This window comes from Crassostrea angulata, chromosome 2 (assembly GCF_025612915.1).
Source record: "Crassostrea angulata isolate pt1a10 chromosome 2, ASM2561291v2, whole genome shotgun sequence".
In the NCBI taxonomy this organism is placed as follows: domain Eukaryota; kingdom Metazoa; phylum Mollusca; class Bivalvia; order Ostreida; family Ostreidae; genus Magallana; species Magallana angulata.
The window spans coordinates 39,849,582-39,870,425 of record NC_069112.1 but is presented as its reverse complement, the minus strand read 5'-3'; the positions used below and the strand labels follow the sequence as shown (position 1 = coordinate 39,870,425).

The 20,844-nt window shown below is 32.6% G+C and overlaps 1 protein-coding gene across 1 annotated transcript; it reads right to left on the bottom strand.

Moving 5' to 3' along the window:
• Positions 1–22: 22 nt before the first annotated feature.
• LOC128170818 (uncharacterized) lies at positions 23–19,638 on the bottom strand. Its single transcript, XM_052836579.1, has 10 exons — positions 19,551–19,638; positions 19,372–19,470; positions 2,793–3,093; positions 2,307–2,589; positions 1,931–2,167; positions 1,724–1,800; positions 1,528–1,632; positions 1,229–1,443; positions 940–1,104; positions 23–792 (listed from the first exon to the last, which is right to left on the bottom strand). Exons 3-10 carry the CDS (start codon positions 3,000–3,002, stop codon positions 507–509), a joined length of 1,578 nt encoding a protein of 525 aa, XP_052692539.1. The 5' UTR covers positions 3,003–3,093; positions 19,372–19,470; positions 19,551–19,638; the 3' UTR covers positions 23–506.
• Positions 19,639–20,844: the final 1,206 nt, after the last annotated feature.

The window sequence follows — 20,844 nt, the reverse complement described above, 5'->3', positions numbered from 1 at the left end:
TAGAGATTAAAACTCATACATCTTTTAAAATTTAACAGTCTGTTATTTAATTCTTCTTTTTTCTGCTTTTGTTCAAACATACATGTACATGGATTCATTTATGTTTCAAGTGACATATAAAGTACATACTCAGCATAGAATGATAATATTGTTTTGTAAGAATTTGTATCCAGTCCTTTAGCATGCATTGTATTATACAACAAGATATCTGTGAGCTAATGCTCACTATCAATACCCCCGCTCTAATGTGAATATGCAAAATAAACAAAGTTGTCATTTAACAGGAAATTGACGTCCGATTGGTACAAAAAAATATCCCACCATATGGCATGCCTAAACAAACAATAAGTTAAAATTTCAAGCATCTGTGATAAATACTTGCTGAGAAAAATGCGACAGAAATTTTTGTTACGGACACAGATGGAAGGAAAGACGGACAGACTGACGGACACAGGTAAAACAGTATACCCCTTTCTCCTTCAGAGCAGGGGTATAATAAAATAACTTCAAGAGTCCCATGAATAGTCTAATGTTTTGTCTGGATCTTCAAATCGTGACTTCCTCTCCTTCACAAGTTGTGCAGTTGGGGGAGGAGGAATGCGGGCCAGAGTCTTCGATATTCTTCTTGGATCATCTGCTTCCAAAACAACATTTCCACTCATTCCTCCTTCATCATCTAATCTTCTTCGGACAATCTTTTCAACCAGAGATTGGATGTAATTATAAGTTTTATCCTCCTTCAATTCGTGGACGGACCATATTCCACTTTTCTTGTTGAAGGATCTCTGATACCTGTAATAGTTTAACGATTCTCAACTACATTATAATATATTATGGTATTTAATCTAAATTGTCGAAAGAGCTTGTTAATATAGAGTTCTCAGTACATGTACTATGTAAATATTACAAATGTCCTAAGACCAATGATTGGATACAGACCTAACACTTCCATCCTTGTTAATATTTGTCTCCCTTTCCAAATGCCCGTTGTGATCCAAGGCTGCAAGTTTATTTCGTGCCCTGTACGTGGGTGGACCGTACGAGTATCTTTTAGAGGCATACACCAAAATCAAATTTTGAAAGTTTTCAAGCTCAGCAGTACTCCTAAAGAAGAGAAAAATAGAACAAAGATGTATCATGTAAGTTGAACATTGCATTCATAAAAGTTTGAACACTATACATTTACATACATGTAAATCTAACATGCTTAACATTAAACATGTTTTACCTGCAGTTTAAATAGTAGTGTATCTGATTTAAGCGTCTCTTATCCATGACAACATGGCGTAAAGCAATGTGAGCAGGGGAATCCTTTTTCAGCCATCCCTTCGTTCTTTCTTCAGTCAGGGGACCATGCTGACAGTCATTTATGCCATTGTCACTGTAGGAGAGAATCCACTCATGCTCATCAGTGACATGGTGAAGCAATCCAAACCATATGCCCTGAAAAACATTGACAAAAAAAATAATATATTTATACATAAACTTGTAGCAGTGGATAGTTGACCAAGTAAAGAAGAAACTTACTATGAACGTCTCATATGTATCGCTAACTTGCGCTGCATGCCAAAAATGGTTCATGATATCCTTTGTCCATGGCAGTAATTCTTTTTTATTTGACTCTTGTCCAATCTAAAAAAAAAACAAGGAGATCAATTTTCTTCATGAATAATCAATAGAGATGAATGAAATGCTTTTATTTAGTTTTGGTGATCATACTTACTGACATTATTTTCTTTCCCAAATTTTTAGTACCATGCCAGATGTCAAATGAATGGCAAATATTTGGGTAATCTTTTTCTGAGAAATGAAAACAAAAACAATATATAAAGAGAACACTGATTAAAATTAAATCAATTCAAAATTTAAAAGTTCAATTTTTATGAAAAATGAATTTAATATAGACAAGAATTATTTGAGTGAAACTTACTCATGATAGAAGCAACTTGTACGTGAGCATCAGTTACAACTTCAACAACTTTCAAACCCCTGTTCAGAAGAAACTGCAGTCCTTTTACAAAGCAAGATTTCTCTAAGTTTGTACTTTTTAGGTTTGTCATTCTTTTATCCATAGTAATTATGCAAAGGATCTTCTTTGTGGTATATTCCATGAATGTGTAGGAACAGTATTGCGCCGAGTGCCCAGGGCTGTCCATTCTACCATCACCTGCAAAAAGCAGAAATATTCTTAAACCTTTTCAGCAAACATAAACATAATACCTGGTACTTTTAAAGATTTGAAAATAAATATTCTAACTTGAAGTACAAGTATATGTACACACATAATATAATAGTAGTTTATTTACCAAGAATGACCAATTCCTGACCACGAAAAAGATTGATGGTTTCTTCCTGCTTTTCTAACCAAAAGTCATCTATTGATGGTATAAGGTATGTTCTTTGAATCTTGTGAAATGTTGTGCTGCTGATTGCGGGCAAGTTCAGAAACTTTGCAAATAAAGAAATTTTTTGAAAGTTGTTCCCTGAAAGCAGGACAGCAGATGCAAACATCAGATCCCCACTGTGCATCCTCCTATTCAATATCGGCTGCGAGCACCATTTCTTGATAACATGTCCTTTTCTACATGTCTGAAATCAAATTGAATTCTTCTAAATAATGTTATAATATTTTCATCTTCCTTTTAAAATGCAAAGAAAATAATTATGGCCATGATATATTTTAATTACAATTTTGAATTTAACCTCCAAATAAAACCAATACATGTAATTATCAAATCCACAATATATTTGCATTCAACTTAATCATCAAAACTTGTGATAAATGAGCTCACCCATTTCAAATGTAATGCTGACCCAATGATGTTCTTTGTCAGGTCTACATCTGATCCACATTCCTTACATTTTCCCTGGATGCATATATCTATCAATTGCATTAAACACTGGTAATAAACAAGAAATGGTTGATCTGAGGTCAACTTCTCAGGGTTGATACTTGTTATTTTAATCAAATCAGGGCCTGGATCCACACACCCCTCTTCCATAATATCATCATCATCATCATCATCATCATCAGAACCATCATCATTCACACCACTGCAAATCTTTAGAGAATCAAAATCATCATTGTTTGGTCTGGAAAAAATTACATGTATAAGTTAACAAAATATCATATTTAATGTACTTATGAGGTTAACAAGAAGGACAAAGTAAACAAGAAGCCCACGGGCCACAAATCGCTCACCTGAACAATAGTCCCTCTATCATTTTATTTCGAAAGCGTTTATTATGAAGTGGACTCTGAATAAATATTGTAAAACTCATATATTTCGAGATTTCGCCATATATTAAACAATACATAAAAAGAAGAAACAATTTTATCTTTGGCATGTTTTTATTCAAAGTTATTTTACACATCAAATGAGACTGAATTTTAAGCTCTAAAATACCCATTTGCAGTAAAAAAGAATCCCAATTTCACTGAAAAAATTGAAAAATATTCGTTAAATAATTAAAAGATGATATTGGCATCTGTTTTGTATTTCAATCATTAAAAGCTTCTTTATCGATTCATCAAATAAAAATATTGCAGGTGTGATGAGGACATTATAGGCATGTTAGATTTTGCATTCTCATCGATCATCTGTCCTATAGACTAAACTCAAAAAACATGGAAAGTATTTATATAGTTGATTAAGTCTATCAATGATTCCTAATTTTTTTCCATGACCATTTTTTATCTTTTGTTCCTTTATCTTTCCTAACTGTTTGTTTGTGAATCAAAACTTCGTAAAAACTAAGATCCACACCTTTTTGATGTTGTTTGAATTTATGATCTTTGATCCCGATCACTTGGATCCCGATATGTGAGTAATTGATGTCGGGATCGAAATTCCAAAAAACAAACAATAGGCCCATGGGCCACATCGCTCACCTGAGGAACAATAGGTACGATAAAGTCAGCTTAATGGAGTCAAAATACAAACAATCTGGACAATGTACAATAATACATGTAGATCCTGTATAAATAAAATCCATTTTTCCCCCTTGGAACTCGGATAGCCCTGATTGCTGCCAATATTTACAAGAGCGGACTTTAATCACCGCTCCTGCACACGTTACGCAGGCAGGGATGACCGCACAACTACACAACTCAACAGGTACCAACATTTACACAAGCAGGCAGGGATGACCGCACACTTACGCCAACAGCTCAACCTAACGCAAACAAGGACTTCCACACACTTGCGCTAGAAAGGCCTGAACACCAGCAGGGATGACCATACACTAGTGCTTGCCACACTAGTGCTCCGCTGCAACCACCACCAATACAAGCAGGTATGACTGCACACTTGTATTAATGCGATACAGGGCAGGAATGACCGCACACTTTGTATCAAAGGTTAGAAAACACATAGATTAGATAGAGCAGGGATGTTCACACACTCAAACTATCCATACCTGTTTCAGTTTAACCCCAAACAGTCTTAATGCAATAGACACTGTCCCTATATATGTGCCAGCCTTAAATAAATCATAGTATCTAAAAATTGGAAATCAAAAATAAACAAACTAATCCGGCCTAACCCAAAACTTCTTATGCAGAACAACTTATATACATTGAATATTTATTATTGTATAAAAATAATCATCACAATAATTGGTTAACAGTGGATGCATTAATTAAAATAATCAAGAATCATTAAATCAAGGGCAATAACTCAATACAGTAATACAAAAAGATTCTAATGAAAAAAAATAGCTGCCTGCTTTAATTTTATAGTCATATCACATGTTGAGTATTGCAGTTCTCAAAAAGATCCTTTACAATTGTTTATATATGGGATATTTAGCTACATCAAACTCTGAAACTTCTTGTGAGGCCGAAGAATTGTCCTGGAGCCAAAGTTTTAACAATTATAAAGAATCATCTTGCTGATTAGTTTCTAAGAAGAAGATTTTTAAAGATTTACTTTATATATTCCTATGTAAAACTTTAACACCCCCACCCCCCCCCCCCCCCCCCCCCATATGGCCTCAACCTACCCCCAGGGATCATGATTTTCACAACTTTGAATCTACACTACCTGAGGATACTTCCACAAAAGTTTCAGCTCTCCTGGCTGATAAGTTTCTGAGAAGAAGATTTTTAAAGATTTACTCTATATATTCCTATGGAAAACTTCGACCCCCCATTGTGCCCCACCCTACCCCCAGGGATCATGATTTTCACAACTTTGAATCTACACTGATTGAGGATGCTTCCACACAAGTTTCAGCTTTCCTGGCTGATTAGTTTCTGAGAAGAAGATTTTTAAAGATTTACTCTATATACATGTATTTCTATGTAAAATTTTAACACCCCTCCCCCCCAATGTGGCCTCAACCTACCCCCAGGGATCATGATTTTCACAACTTTGAATCTACACTACCTGAGGATGCTTCCACACAAGTTTCAGCTTTCCTGGCTGATTAGTTTCTGAGAAGAAGATTTTTAAAGATTTACTCTGTATTTTCCTATGTAAAATTTTGACCCCCCATTGTGGCCCTACTCTACCCCCAGGGATAATGAATTTCACAACTTTCAATCTACACTACCTGAGGATGCTTCCACACAAGTTTCAGCTTTCTTGGCTGTTTAGTTTCTAAGAAGAAGATTTTTAAAGATTTACTCTATATATTCCTATGTAAAACTTCGACCCCCCATTGTGGCCCCACCCTACCCCCAGGGGTCATGAATTTCACAACTTTGAATCTACACTACCTGAGGATGCTTCCACACAAGTTTCAGCTTTCCTGGCTTTCTGGTTCTTGAGAAGAAGATTTTTAAAGATTTACCCTATATATTTCTATGTAAAATGTTGACCCCCCATTGTGGCCCCACCCTACCCCCGGGGATAATGAATTTCACAACTTTCAATCTACACTACCTGAGGATGCTTCCACACAAGTTTCAGCTTTCTTGGCTGCTTAGTTTCTGAGAAGAAGATTTTTAAAGATTTACTCTATATATTCCTATGTAAAACTTCGACCCCCCCATTGTGGCCCCACCCTACCCCCGGGGGTCATGAATTTCACAACTTTGAATCTACACTACCTGAGGATGCTTCCACACAAGTTTCAGCTTTCCTGGCTTTCTGGTTCTTGAGAAGAAGATTTTTGAAAATTTCTCGAAATCTTTCATTAATTTCTTATTATCTCCCCTTGCAAACGGGTGTGGCCCTTAATTTTCACAACTTTGAATCCCCTTTGCCTAAGGATGATTTGTGCTAAGTTTGGTTGAAATTGGCCTAGTAGTTCTTGAGAAGATGTTGAAAATGTGAAAAGTTTACGGACAGACGGACAGACAGACACACATTTAGACATATACTGGGTACTTAGTGTCCAAAACTTTATTGGGTATCATTATTGGGTACATGATATGGTTTCACACGAGAATACATTTATTGGGTTAAATTTCTTTGCAGATGTATTGGGTATCAACAAATGTCCATCAACTTCTTGGGTACATAATTCTAGATATAACCATGCATTTTTAATATAAAATTATTAAAATAAATATTTTTAATTAAATTCATGAATTTTTTTTAATAATTCACAAAGCATAAAATAGTAATTTTTTAAAGTCTATTATTACAGTACCCCAACAAAGTAATACTCAACAGAGAACGAACAGGCCTGTGACCTACTTTGTTTTAATCTAGTATAGGAATTTATTTGATTAGGAACATTAAAGAAAGGGGGGGGGGGGCTACTAGGTCATAGATATGGGGATAACCATATAAAGTGACCTATTGGGTATTACCCAAGTAAGCATTGATCATTGTCCATGTTTCGTTGGGTAATGCCCTATAAGTCACAGACTTGTCCAAGTTTTGTTGGGTAATACCCTATAAGTCACAGACCTGTGCATGTTTTGTTGGGTAGTACCCTATAAGTCACAGACTTGTCCATGTTTTGTTGGGTAATACCCTATAAGTCACAGACTTGTCTTAGTTTTGTTGGGTAATACCCTATAAGTCACAGACTTGTCCATGTTTTGTTGGGTAATACCCTATAAGTCACAGACTTGTCCAAGTTTTGTTGGGTAATACCCTATAAGTCACAGACGTGTCCATTATTTGTTTGGTTATACCTTATAAGTCTTACACTTCCCCATGCTTTCCTGGGTATTGTTCTTATAATAACCCAATAAGTAAACAGTTAGTAAAACACTGTCACTGTTTTTGAGGGTAAATACCTATACTAGTATCCATTACCCATTAAGTCAGAGACTTGTTCATGCTTTTTTGGGTTTATTCCTTATAACATCTACCCAATAAAGCATGGAAAATTTTGTGGCTTACTGGGTAATACAGAAATGTGCAATTTTAACCAACAAAGTAATTCAGGGAAACATCTGAGTTAATTAAAGTGCTGTCTTTGCAACATGTATGCAATACCGCATATACGGTAAATTTTGCAATGATCTACAGGTAATTTTCGCGACCACTTTTATATTTTAATTTTTTAAACTCACAGAAATAATATCCCATATTCTTTTCTTTTAGAAACTTTTCAAAACGCAAGAAATGACTGACGCAAATTAAAAATATTACATATCTCTCCCATTTTCGCAAATTTGTGACACATAAAAAAAATCCCTTTATGCAGTATTTATACTTGCAGTCATGTATGCTTTTCCTTCGAGTAATTTTTGTGAGTTGATTTTAATCAACTCTCCTATGCAGTTACTATGGCAAACGGAAATTGAAACAGTGTTCGGACCTAAGCACACATCATCACTGCTGACAAGACTTAGTAATTGGAAATAATTAATAATTTCGTTGTAATGTATTCCGAACCATTGTTTTTCACAGAAACTTATTTATAAATACCTTTGAAATAGTCAGATTTTAAATGGTACGAACAATTTAGATATTTTTTGAAGTCGTATGTATTCCTTCGCCAAAGTTCAATATTGCTGGGATGCAATTTTGAAGATATATTTCAATTACTGATACATAATGCATGGCAGAGTTTGATGGCGTTAAATATATTCTTAAATATTACACAACATGATTCACGTGGGGATTTCCGTCTATAGCTCGGAAAAGCCCGATAATTCATAGTAGAAAAATGTACGAAATTATTTGAATACAGCTATGAAACTACATATTATACTTACCATACAAAATTACACATCGTTGATTTTAAGATAAACAATAATCAATAAAATTAACTCCCGTCATTACTTCAGTACTTTGATTTAAAATTTTTTAACACACTCAAGTTTTTGATAACTTTATCTTTAAATGCATCAACTATACTGTGAAATCATTAAAATTCGTGGATTGCTTAAATTTTACAAGTTTGCGGGGACGTAATTTATAACCCTTAATTATTTATCCATGGACGAAGTTAATTTGTGGATAAGAGGCACCCATAAATTCAATGAAAATTGAGCATCATTATTAAGGAGAGTGAAAAACAACAACTTAAAGGAACTTTAAACAACAATTTATGATCATAAACTCAAAATCGATCAATTTACATAACTATCATAAACTTTGAAAATCTCAACTTTATCAACAATTTCAACAATTATCATCAAATATGAAATATACGCAAATGCATATGCATGTACACGAATTTATCAAATCTTACAGAAAGATTGTCAGACGTCTTACATGTATGGTTAAGAAGATCAAACAGACCATTCCATAGACCTTTAAACTGGCATAATATTCAGCTTGCATACAAAAATGCAGAGAAAGTTTAAATATTCAACAGTCATTGGCTGACTCATAAAAAATACACATCCAAAAATATTCAAAAAATGTTCATATCCACATACTGGTACAATTTGGGTTTTTTTCCCTTAAAACAGTGACAGAGAATTTTGTATGTGTGGAATTAGACACACTGTAACTCATCATAAACTTTGAAAATCTTAACATGATCAACAATTTCAATACGATATTTACTGGTATTACAATGCATATGCATGATGTTCTTTTCTATGAGCACACACATATATTATTAACAATTCCTGTACACTAAGACATAACTCAATCAAAAGTGCAAATCTTAGCAAATCTATTACTTTTTAACTCTTTTAAGGTCATTCCATATTTTTTCTTTATGGTCCCATATCCTTTTCCACAATATTCTTCCGCACTTTTAGTTAAATTCTGTAAGTCTTGGGCACATTTTCATTCATGGGAGTGTATTTGATGTGCAGCAGTCTGAAAAATATTCCCTTACTTCCTTTTCCTCTTGTTTGACCATTTTACTCTTGTTGCTATATATAATATATAATATGAAAATATTGAATGTTTTTCCTGTATCAACATTCTGTATTGAAGAAAATTGTAAATGTTTATCTTCATAACTACCCTCTAAGGTAATGACCTACACAATGAACAAGAATATTTATTGTTTGGAGATCCCTTTTGTTTTTAAGATATTTGGTCATCATTTCAAGTTTATGGGGGTTGAGATTGTACAATTAATCTGCAAAATTAAGATATCCCTATCTTCAAAACTGTTGGGAGGAGTTATTTGCACAAAAGATGTACCCTATAAGCAAATGACGAGTTTTGCAAAAATTTACAAAAGTTAAAATCCTAGCAATAATGCATATCTCTATTATATATACAATTGATCTGCAAAACAAAAAACCTTTATATCTTGAAAACTGTATGAGTTGTCCAGCCAAAGGGGCACCCTTTAGGCAGTCAACCCGTCATTTCACCACTTCAATTACCAGATTTTTCTGATGGTAAACCCCATTAAACGCTTTCTAACACTAGCTTTGTATTTTTCCTGCAATGCTCGCTACCTTCGTATCCACATGAAACGCCTGAGTATAGTCCACTGATGTATTTTCCATAGGCGGTAATGTAAACGTTCCGGTCCACTGATGCATTTTCCTTAGGCGGTAATGTAAACGTTCCGGTTCATAGCTCCGGCCCTATTTTTCGTTCAGCATCGAGGGACCTCTTGAATGAAAGCTCATCAAATTGCCTCTTTCCTGTTAAAATTTTATGGTGTGAAGTCTGTACTGAAAAACTCTGAAAATGAAAGTAAAAGTATTAAATTTGACAGTTTTGGAAAGGGTGTACGTCAAACAATTTCAATTCTTTCCTTCAAATGATAATTCAATTATGACACTTGCTTCTAAAATTGCAAATCCTTTTTTCTAACATGTGTCAAGCATTCTGATTTCAAATGTCCCAATAAATGTATATACACTCTGCAATTAAGCAACTATTTTGCTTAAAGAGGTTCGCTCCTTAGGTTTTGGGTAGCCATTTTGGGTCACCTCTAGTCTAAAAATTCTGCATCACATATTAATTCTAGTGGTATATTCATATTTTACAATGCATAATAAACTTTATTGAATAAAATTCTTTTACCAAAATTACATTTTTACAGAGTTTAGTAAGGGACTATATTTTGTGGCGGAAGGTTTTCAAGAACTAAATGAACATTTCCATAATTTGGAAAAACATGGAATTTTCATAACTCACTAGTTTTAGAGTACTGTTACTTTAGCTTCCTAATTTTCAGCGCAGACCAAACTTCTAGATATTTTGTGTATTACGATATATTCATAATGTTCTAAAAATATATTTAAACAATATTTTGATATTTCTATCGGTATATTTTGGCATATTTAGCTTATATTTCATAGAAGTTAAGAAAAAATTAACTCCAATTTTGGCCTAAAATTAGCTTATTTCTTTCATGCTTTATCTCAAATTTTTGAGATGTGACCCCTACTTGTTTTGGAAAGATAACAATTTACTAAAAAAAATTATTTGCGTTATAATTTGATTACTTCAAAATTTTGTAACATCTGTTGTTGTGTTCATTTTGTACTGGACTTTGAAGCCACCAGTAAAGCAAGAATTTTTAAACTTTGACTTAGATTTTATTTTTTATAGTCACTAAATGTGTTCAACTTCATACCGTATTAAAATCATAGCTAAATAATAGTTCAAACTATAAATATTTGTTTGATTTCTTCAAATTATCAAATTCCATGTCAAATTTTAGCAAAAATTTCAGGAAAATTATCATTTCTGTTTGGGGCCTTATATTTAAAAAAAAATGGCATGTGACATGGATCACAAATAAAATAAATGAACATTTTAGGTCCCCATCTTTATATCCAAATGGTTTTCGGATGATTGACATTACTATTATTTCAGGCGCCAACCTCCTTAAAGGCACTACTTTCTTGTCCTACCGATTCTAAAAAATAGTAAGAGGTATATACCCAATATGAAACAGTCATTGTGGTTATTTACAACTCTAAGCTTATACATATTCATTCCAGACACCATACAGAACCATGATTCCAAATTGGGAAAAATTCAGTACATAATCATGGATTTTGCAGCATTGATACACATGGATTACATCTGAAACTGTCCAGTCAAAATTTAATTAAACAACATCTAGTTCATTAGCATTTGATGTTCTTAAAAAACATATACTGTAATATTTGCTGAACTTTATTTAACCCTAGTTTCAGAAGAAGCACACCATTACTTAACCCATTAAAGATATGTCATAAGGAAAAGGAACTTGCTAATAAGGAGGTTTCTTTTACTCTTCTATATGATAACCATGGTAACATTTATATAAAAACATATCCTATGGAAACGAGTCAGTTAACTAGAGCTTAAAATCTAAAAGAATAAAAATACCCACTAAGTCTGTGAAATATATGTATAATCAATATAAAGTTTCCCAGTAATTATCTGCATGTCAAATACTGAATACATAGTTTTTACAGGTTCCTTCTTTCAAACTTGGACAAGTGTAATTACCCGGTAGACATCATTGTTACATAAATAAATTTTACTTACATCTAGTGTGTCTCATTGTTGTGTTTTAATCTTTGATGAAGTTCCAATTCAATTTACAAGGTATCTAAAATGAATTTTTTTGAATTTAACTCTACATGTATCAAACACTATCCCCAACATTTGCATTTTCATGTCACAATCAGCCATATATTTAAAACTCACAGAGAGAGAGAGAGAGAAAGTGAGAGAGAACAGCTAGACAACAAACAACTACTGTAACATCTCCATGCACAACACATGTGTACAACCTAAAGACCAACACCAACACTCCCCCCTTCAAACATTCAATATCAACCCCCACCCCCAAAAATTAATCTATTGTTTCAAAAGTATGAATAGATAAATACAGGTAGTTATCTACATAAAATGATTACAGATAAGTTCATTTAATATTTTGATTATGTTTAACAAGGATAGGTTTTACGGATTTAGTACTAAGCAACATGGTAGGCTTTCACATATTAAGTGTGCATACGTACATCTACATAGTCATGTCACATACATGGCAGATTTGTTTACGCAAATTTAATGCACATCTATAATCATAAACATAGAATTGGAACCTACCAGGCATTAAATGCAAATCCCTTATAATGCAAACTAATATTACATGTAGATAGCTAGACACTGCTTAAATGAAGTATTTTCCTTCACTAGAAACTTTCTACTTATCTACGTTCACTTTTACCCGCTTGAAATGATCGCACTAAAAAACAAATGCGATATTTTTTTTTTTTTTAAATATAAAAACTCAAAATAAATTACATTTGGGTCAAAATCAGAATTTCTTTCATTCATTAAAATGGTTTTCTGATAATCCCAAAGGGAATGGGGGTGGGAGGGGTGGGGTGGGGGTTGTGATGGATTTTTTCTTATAGAATGAGTTATTTAAATGATTGACCTTTTTGGAAATTTAGGTTGTTCACATAATTGAGAAGATGTACAACAGAGAAATGCACGTTTATCATAATAATTGCAAATAAACAAGGAATATACCTTACCAGCATGGAGCTCAATATTGGTATTGTCCACTAATGCATTTCCATCTGAGGCTGTAATGTTAACGTTCAGGTTCATAGCTCCAAAGCCTTAATTTTCGTTCAGCAACGAACGACCTCTTGAATGAAAGCTCATCAAATTGCCTCTCTCTTGTTAAAATTTCATAATGTGAAGTCAGATTGGTTTCCCGGTAAAATGTGTCTGTATTGAAATGCAATGTAGTGAATTTCACAGTTTTTGAAAGGGTGCAGTACATCAATTTCAATTCTTTCCTTCAAATGATAATTTAATTATGACACTTGCTTTTAAAATTGCTAATCCTCTTTTCTGACACGCATCAAGCATTCTGATTTAAAATGTCCCAATAAATGCTTATATACACTCTGCAAGTATAGGAACTATTTTGCTTAAAGGCACTACTTTCTTGTCCTACCGATTCTAAAAATAGTTGGAAGGATATACTGACCTAAGAAAGCATTTCAATGTTAAAATATAACCTCACTGGGCAAGATGGACTGTATTTTTATCTCTATATTTTTTTCCCTTATATCAAACATGTCAAATATCGTGATCAATATAAAGTTTAAAAAATTAACTTACGTTTTTCATGCAGGTCAGGTAGACTGCTTGCTATTTCTGCAATTGATAAAAAAATATATTGATTAAATATTGAAATCAAATTTAATTTCTATTTAAATAACATAGATTATATTCCGCACAAGCACGGGAATTTGTACATTAATATGATACAATGCTTCATGTACATGACCTTTATTTATTCATTACAAATTGTTTTATTTTAAATATCAAATCAGGGAGTGGATGTATACTGTAGTGCATCGTATCTCTCTCTTTTCTAATTTTTTAGGTCAATTTTCACTTTAACTATTATCACTGTCCCAAATAAGAATTTTCAGATGATTCAACTTCCTTGTTTTATGCATACATCATCTATTTATACAGACAGAAAATTGTTAACACAATCTGTTCATGGTTCACAAATTAACGTACAAGCTTAGAGTACATGTACTACCGATAAGTAGTGGTATAAATTGTATGTAATTTAAAACTAATTTATATACATACATAATTATTTATTTGCATATCTGAATTCAAACTTTTCAGATCCAAGGTAACTGCCCGATGATTAACCCTAATAATATATATCATAAATCAAATTCATAGGGCCTATCAAAAATCAAAGGCCGGAACGGCCACAAAGGCGTCGAACTGACATTTTCTTTTATATAGAATGATATCAATAATTTGAATTTCTGTTAATTTAATAGTCGTATATCAAATAATTTTAGACATAGAATAGAGAAGTATATGAATTATGTTTTGTGCTGCTTTAACAACAAAAATAAGTTTATTTTCTTATAAAATAGGTATTGGTGCTTTTACAATTCAATAACTCATTATGGTTACAAAATTCGAAGAAATTTCAAAGTTCAAAAATAAATTATTTTCTTTAAACAATTTTCACAGGTTCATGATTTGAATACATTAACAGTATGTCCCTACTAATAATAATAAAACATACTTTTATTTATTTCAATTCCCGTTTGAAACAATATTCCCTATGGTACGGTTGTTTACAAACAAATCCACAACACCTGCTATCTTAAATGCTTGACCAGACCAACTACATTATCGTGTTTATTTTTAGCAACAAAATCACTAGATACGTTTATCGCTTACATTTATTTTGGAGACCGTGCCTGATAACAAATAAATTTACATCGCAAATTTATTTCTATCGGGCACGCTCTCCAATTAAAATGTAAGCGATAAACTAAAATAATATTTAGTGAATTTTTACACCTGATTGTATTCATCCGCCATTTCTTGATTAAGCAAATTTATACTTATGCAATGAGTTGTCAATAACCAGGTAGGCAAAGTTGGTTTTTTTGTACACAATTTAATTTAATAAATGGAATAAAAATCTTGTAATACGTTCAAAACTTTAAGAAACTTATTACTTATGCGCATTTAAAAGGCGGTGCAGAGCATGAGTTTGGACGATTGCCAATCCAGACGATCGCTAGAAGGCTGTCGAGCATTAGCTCGACGCCTTAGAAATGTTTGTTTCCGCTTTCTTGCTGAAAAAAAGTAGGGTCGGTCGGTCGGAATTTTTTTTTTTTATTATTTTCAAATATTTTTTTTTTCTTTAACATTGCAGTATCCATACATGCCGGTTAGATACTGACACTGCTGAATGGTATAAAATGAGAAATACTTTAATATCATTCCTGACTATTAAGCTGGTCTTAAGAAAACAAAAAAATGATATTATATATCAGATACTTCCTCTGACAACGATGAGAGCATTATTAAAATCTATAACACATAAAAACATATAGCCATTTTGAAACAAAACGTTCGAGTTACACTGATTTGAGAAGAGTAACTGCTTCAGGCATTTTTGTGACCAAAATTTTGAGTAATTTTTTTCCAAATCGGATAAAAACGACAATAAACGTTTTTCCATCAAAAATCCTTTAAAAAAGTTTTGAGTCGGCGCGTAAAAGCAAGGGTCGGTCGGGAAAGCCGACACAAACAATTTTTTTTTAGGCCTAGGATAAACCTTTGCCCTTCTAAAAGTTAACAAAAACTTGACTGAATGGCATAGCTTTGCCAGAAACCTTTCTGAACCTTTCAGTTTACAAATAGCAGTTTTCTCTTATGATTATTTTTACACATAGGAACCCATACATATTTAATGCACATACCTTGCCCCTGGCCACAACAAACTTTTCCAGAGTTGAAAGGTCTGCATGCAGTGATTTTTCTATGCTGCTAACCTAAATTCTGTTCACAAAAACTTTCAATCTACAAATTAGAATTTATATTTATGTGTGTGTGTTTCATATGACTGCTAGCATTCTTTTATCATTGTGTCCATGCAGCTGACACTTCACAATGAATTAGAAAATTTGTCTTTGTTTCCAATAGAAATAATGCAATATAATAAGTTAACAAATTACAATAAAAGTCTTTTTTTAAAGAATGTATTAAGGTATGTTTAGAAAATTATTATTTATATTATCCAAGGCTCAACTCTATTTTCTACAGAATCAAAAAAAAAAAACTTAAATTGTTTGACAGGTACAAGATAATATAATTATATACATAATTATACAAGTGCATGTTGAACATACCTTTAAACTGTGAATCCAGGGCTCCATTTTTGCTCTTTGTCCAGATGTCAGTATAGCTCTGATCATCATCATCATGATGTAATTCTACAACAACAAAGAAATGTTTCAGATTTTTATCAAGACCACAGATTTGTTCCGAAGAAAAAATCGCACACTACAAAAGCCAAAATCTCATTGGTCAACACTTTATGATTAACCAATGAAAATCAATGAAACATTACATTACGGCGGGGAAGTTGATGTCATGATATCACTGAATAAAACATAAAATCTCTCCCGAACCAGGATATATTAACCAATATAATTATAATTATATCAGGCAGTTAATGTGAATTTAATAACAACAAAGAGGTTCATGCTGAAAGGAACACTGATCCAGAACATGATATAAATGGTAGTCGCGATAAAGAAACAGAGAAAACTCAGAAAGGTGTTAGTGACGGCACTTAGTCTGTCTCCTAGTATGGTCATTTAGAAATTGAGTTTAATTATATGTATATGAAAGACTGCAAAACCAAGAGGATAAAAAATAGTTTTATGATTGAGTTTCAGACTTAAAATCGGACTGAAGTGTTAGTTTTAGATAAATTAAGCCAATCTATTAGATGGCAGCGATGTGTACCTTGTGTATTTTTAGGTATAGGGTATATTTTCTTATTATGAAAAAGATGTATTATATCATGCAGGTGTCTGTGAGGTACAATCATACTAAATATACATCATAAAACATGTACATACATTACACAAATGTTGTACATACATTGTGCATGTGACGTTGACTTAATTACCATTATAAAGCTCATCCAGGCTTGACTTCTACTTCCAGGTGCTAAATCAAAAGGGTCATCATCACATGATTCTACAAAAAACAAAGAAAAAGTATATGTATATGACATAGTTAGCTTATTTGTTCATTTTGGGGTCCAAAGAGGTCCACACAACTTTCCTACTGCACCCAATATATACATGTACATATATAGTCATTAGGTTTCTAAAGATCCAAATACCAATGAATCTTATCACAGGTAAATATTGGTAGCTCGAACAAGAGATATCTCGAATACCCTGCTTATGTTGAAGTCTACCGCTAGTCCCGACCGTTCAATCTCTATATAAATGTAATGATTTTAAAAACTCCTGATATCTCGAATATGGTACATATTTTCGAATACCCTTCTTATGTAAAAGTATATTGAAGGGCTGAAACGCTAATTTTACCTGATTTATCTAAAAATGGAGTCATTTTTTTTAACAGCTGAACATAATTGCATGGTATCATTACTTCACACGTCTGCCCATAGCAATATTTACACCTTACAAAACTATTGTTACCTCAATCATGCGAGACATAGTTTATTAAGATGGCAGCTTGTGTGTTTTGGGCATGTAAGGTGGTGTGGGGCACATCTTATTTCAAAAGCTTTTTTTGGGTTAAATATTGTAAAATTTGAAAATTCTAAACCGGTGAAAGTATTCTAATTATAAGAAATAAATGTTCTTGAATCCACAGTAATATCTACAGATGTCCCATCCCATACCACCTTAATACATCTATAAAAATTTAGATAAAACACAGCCATGAATATTGCAAATGTGTTTAATAAAACACACTGTATACGGACATATTGAATACACAACTTGTGAAGTGACTATGGTTTATCATATACATGTGAAACGTTTCCACTTTTCAATATAATTACTAGATATGAGGACTGATGAGCGCAATAAATTAATATAAAATACATTAGCTTCACAAACACAAAAAAGACAAAAATATACTGTGTGCATTAGCTAGATAATAAATACCGTATGTGTTATTTGGTAAATTTTAAGCCGTATTTTTCATTTCATATGTGATAAATTTCAGTAATTACATGGTAAGTGCTTCATCCCTTGCAAGTTGCAAACCGTCGAGTAACAAAAATTTTAAGTCATATTTGAAACGAAACATTGATTTAATAATCTAATTTTTGTACCAATATTGATATGTATTTCATATACGTATACACAGTCCCAGCAAATGAGGGGTTAAGGATCCCAACAGTTGAGTTCATCAAAGTTTATATTAGTCATTTACGAGTATAGTAGAAGAATTTGGAATAGACAGGTACTGAAACACGTGTAAATATAAGAATGGAATTAATCAGAAAGCCACTTCAGATATCTTGAACCCCTGGATATCTCGAAATTTTGTTGAAGTCACTTCAAGCTCAAGATACCGATGTTTACCTGTATTTTCAATCTATTACCATTTACAATTTTCCCAAAATGTTTCTATGTTAGACCCCAAGAAGTGATTATAGTTGATTTGGAACCGCTAAAAAAAATTTAATTATTGAAACAATGTCAATTTTTAAGACAAAAAGTTAACTAAACAATCACATATGAATAAAGTATTAAAGGGACATGGTCACGATTTTAGTAAAAAATTATTTTGCTATTTTGAATGCACAAATAAAGCATTTAAAATAATTAATCGAAATGATTGTCAGTTGTAAAGTTTTATGCAAGATAAAGAGTTCACTGTGACACAAGGCTTTGTAATGTAAACAAGGATTGTGCAATGATTTTGTTTACATACATAAAAACACCAGTTTTAAAACTGAAATCAATGTGTAAAACGATTGGAAATGAAAATTTATGCCAAAAACAAACTAGCAGATAGAAAAAATCTTCTTGAAAGAAAGTTTTACAATAAAACTTCTTTATAACAAACACAAGAAACATTGACAAACTTGTTGGGTACTTTGGCTAATTCTTCCATATAAGTAGTGTTGTTTATGATTAAAATAGATTATGTCAATATCTTTAAAGATATGAAAAGAAAAGAAATAAATAAGACTTAAAAATAACTTACATTCTTATCCAGATAGCAATAAGGCCTTGAATCGGTTTTCTCTAATTCCAGGTGATATGTTCATCTAGCATCTGTTTCAGTAGCCATTGCTACTTTCTGATTGGATAATCTTATCACATGTCATAGTTGTTTGGAACTCTTCTGAATTCTTCATTGTTGATGATAAAACCAAAGGCATTCCGAAAGAATTTGATTTCAACAAACAGTGAAGTCCATAAGATGGACTAGATTTCATAGACAAATCTCAGACAAACATTTATTGGGTTTGTGTTATCCAATACCCAGTAAATGTCTCTGGAACACAATGAAAGCAATTGGATTATTGGGTATACCCAATAAGTCAAAAGTACCCAATAAGTGTTCCAATGACATAAATTGAACCCAATAAATGTTCTCTCGTGAACACAGACGGACAGACGGACAGACGGACGGACGGACGGACGGACGGACGGACGACGGACAACAGGTGATCAGAAAAGCTCACTTGAACCTTCGGTTCAGGTGAGCTAAAAAGCACAAAAGGTATATGTACCTTATAGTGATATTAAAACTTGGGTCATAATCCTCATCAGACCTGTGGCTTTCATTTTGGCTTTCTGATTCAGATATACCGGTATCTATAATTGACAACCTAAAAAAAAAATGCATTCAATGTATCGAGTATGCTTAATAGCCTAATAAAATGAACGAAATTGGGTATCTAACACTTACTCAAATGGATCAAGAAAACTGCTTGATAGCTTTGATTTTTCCTTTCTAGGCCTTTTGTTGGTAATGCCTGTATTCCTGATATTGCCCCATCACTGAAAATAAGAAGAAAATTGAATCAAAGTACTGAAGTACTGATAGGAGTTGATTTTGTCGATTATCATTTATTTTAAAATCAACTTATCTTGCATGGCAATTAGTTTCTAGTCTTGTTTGAATTACCCACTTTTTTATTATATGAATTTTAGATTTTTACAACAAGAATATCGAGAAACTCCATATGAATCATTTTGTGTAATATTTAAAGATAGATTTCAAACTTGTAATATGTATTACGGTGCGACCGTTGGGGCGAGCGCAGCATGTGATAAAATAATGAATTATGATAAAACAAAAAAAATAAAAGTAGCGACGTAAAGTAAATGAATTTGAATGCAGAATAAAATAAACATGCCTATTTTTTCCAGTAAATTTTCATTATTCATAATTCATAAGATTTTGTTATCTATTTATATATAGAATTTATCTCGGATAAATTTAAATGTTGTTGAATAATAAAGATTTTAACATAATGTACAAATCTATAAAAAAAAAATTGCTGATCATAGAAGGAAAATGGATCCCCCGGGAGCATGTAATAAATGGAAGTGAAAATAAAGACACTATTGACCAGCTAAAGAGCTATAGGCATACTACGCACTCCCAATTCTTCACCCGGATTAGAATTTTCCTTATTTTGAGAATTTTTTTCTTTTTGCTTGCGAAGAATTTTTGAATGATGTTGCCACACCCCCTTTAAAAAAACATTCCTGGAAATTACCGTTAATATAGTGAATAAAAAAAATGTGAGCATTCATTCAAATAAGAGCAAGTTACAGCTGTTTCCTATCTTTGAAGAAATGTCCCCATTCGTTAGCTCTGTAAGATTTTGAGAAGATTTTGGTATTTATATTTCTGCAGATTTACAATAACTACTTAGAGTAATTTCCCCTTATTGTGACGTCATAGTTCACGTCGGTCAAGTGTCGTCTGTCTCTTTGAAAACACCCTAAAAAAAATAACTCCGCGAAATATACTGTTTTGTTTACTTAAAAGCATTATGTTCTTGAAATTACATAATTTATCTGTTTCTCAAAAGTTTTACTTTGATTCTCGCGAGATGGTATCCAGTCTAGAGAGATCGTCCGACATTGAGGAATTGCATTGTGGGTCGAAATTTACTGACGCCGAAAAATTCTGTCGGATCAATGTGTAAGAAATCCATTGTGACGTCACTCGAAAGGACGATAACTCTGTT

Coding starts and splice junctions, on each gene's coding strand:
- LOC128170818 (XM_052836579.1), bottom strand. CDS start 3,002: ATGGAAGAGGGGTGTGTGGATCCAGGCCCTGATTTGATTAAAATAACA. Junction 1,801..1,930: donor ACAAGTTGCTTCTATCATGA/GTAAGTTTCACT, acceptor TTCATTTCTCAG/AAAAAGATTACCCAAATATT. Junction 793..939: donor AACAAGGATGGAAGTGTTAG/GTCTGTATCCAA, acceptor AAACTATTACAG/GTATCAGAGATCCTTCAACA.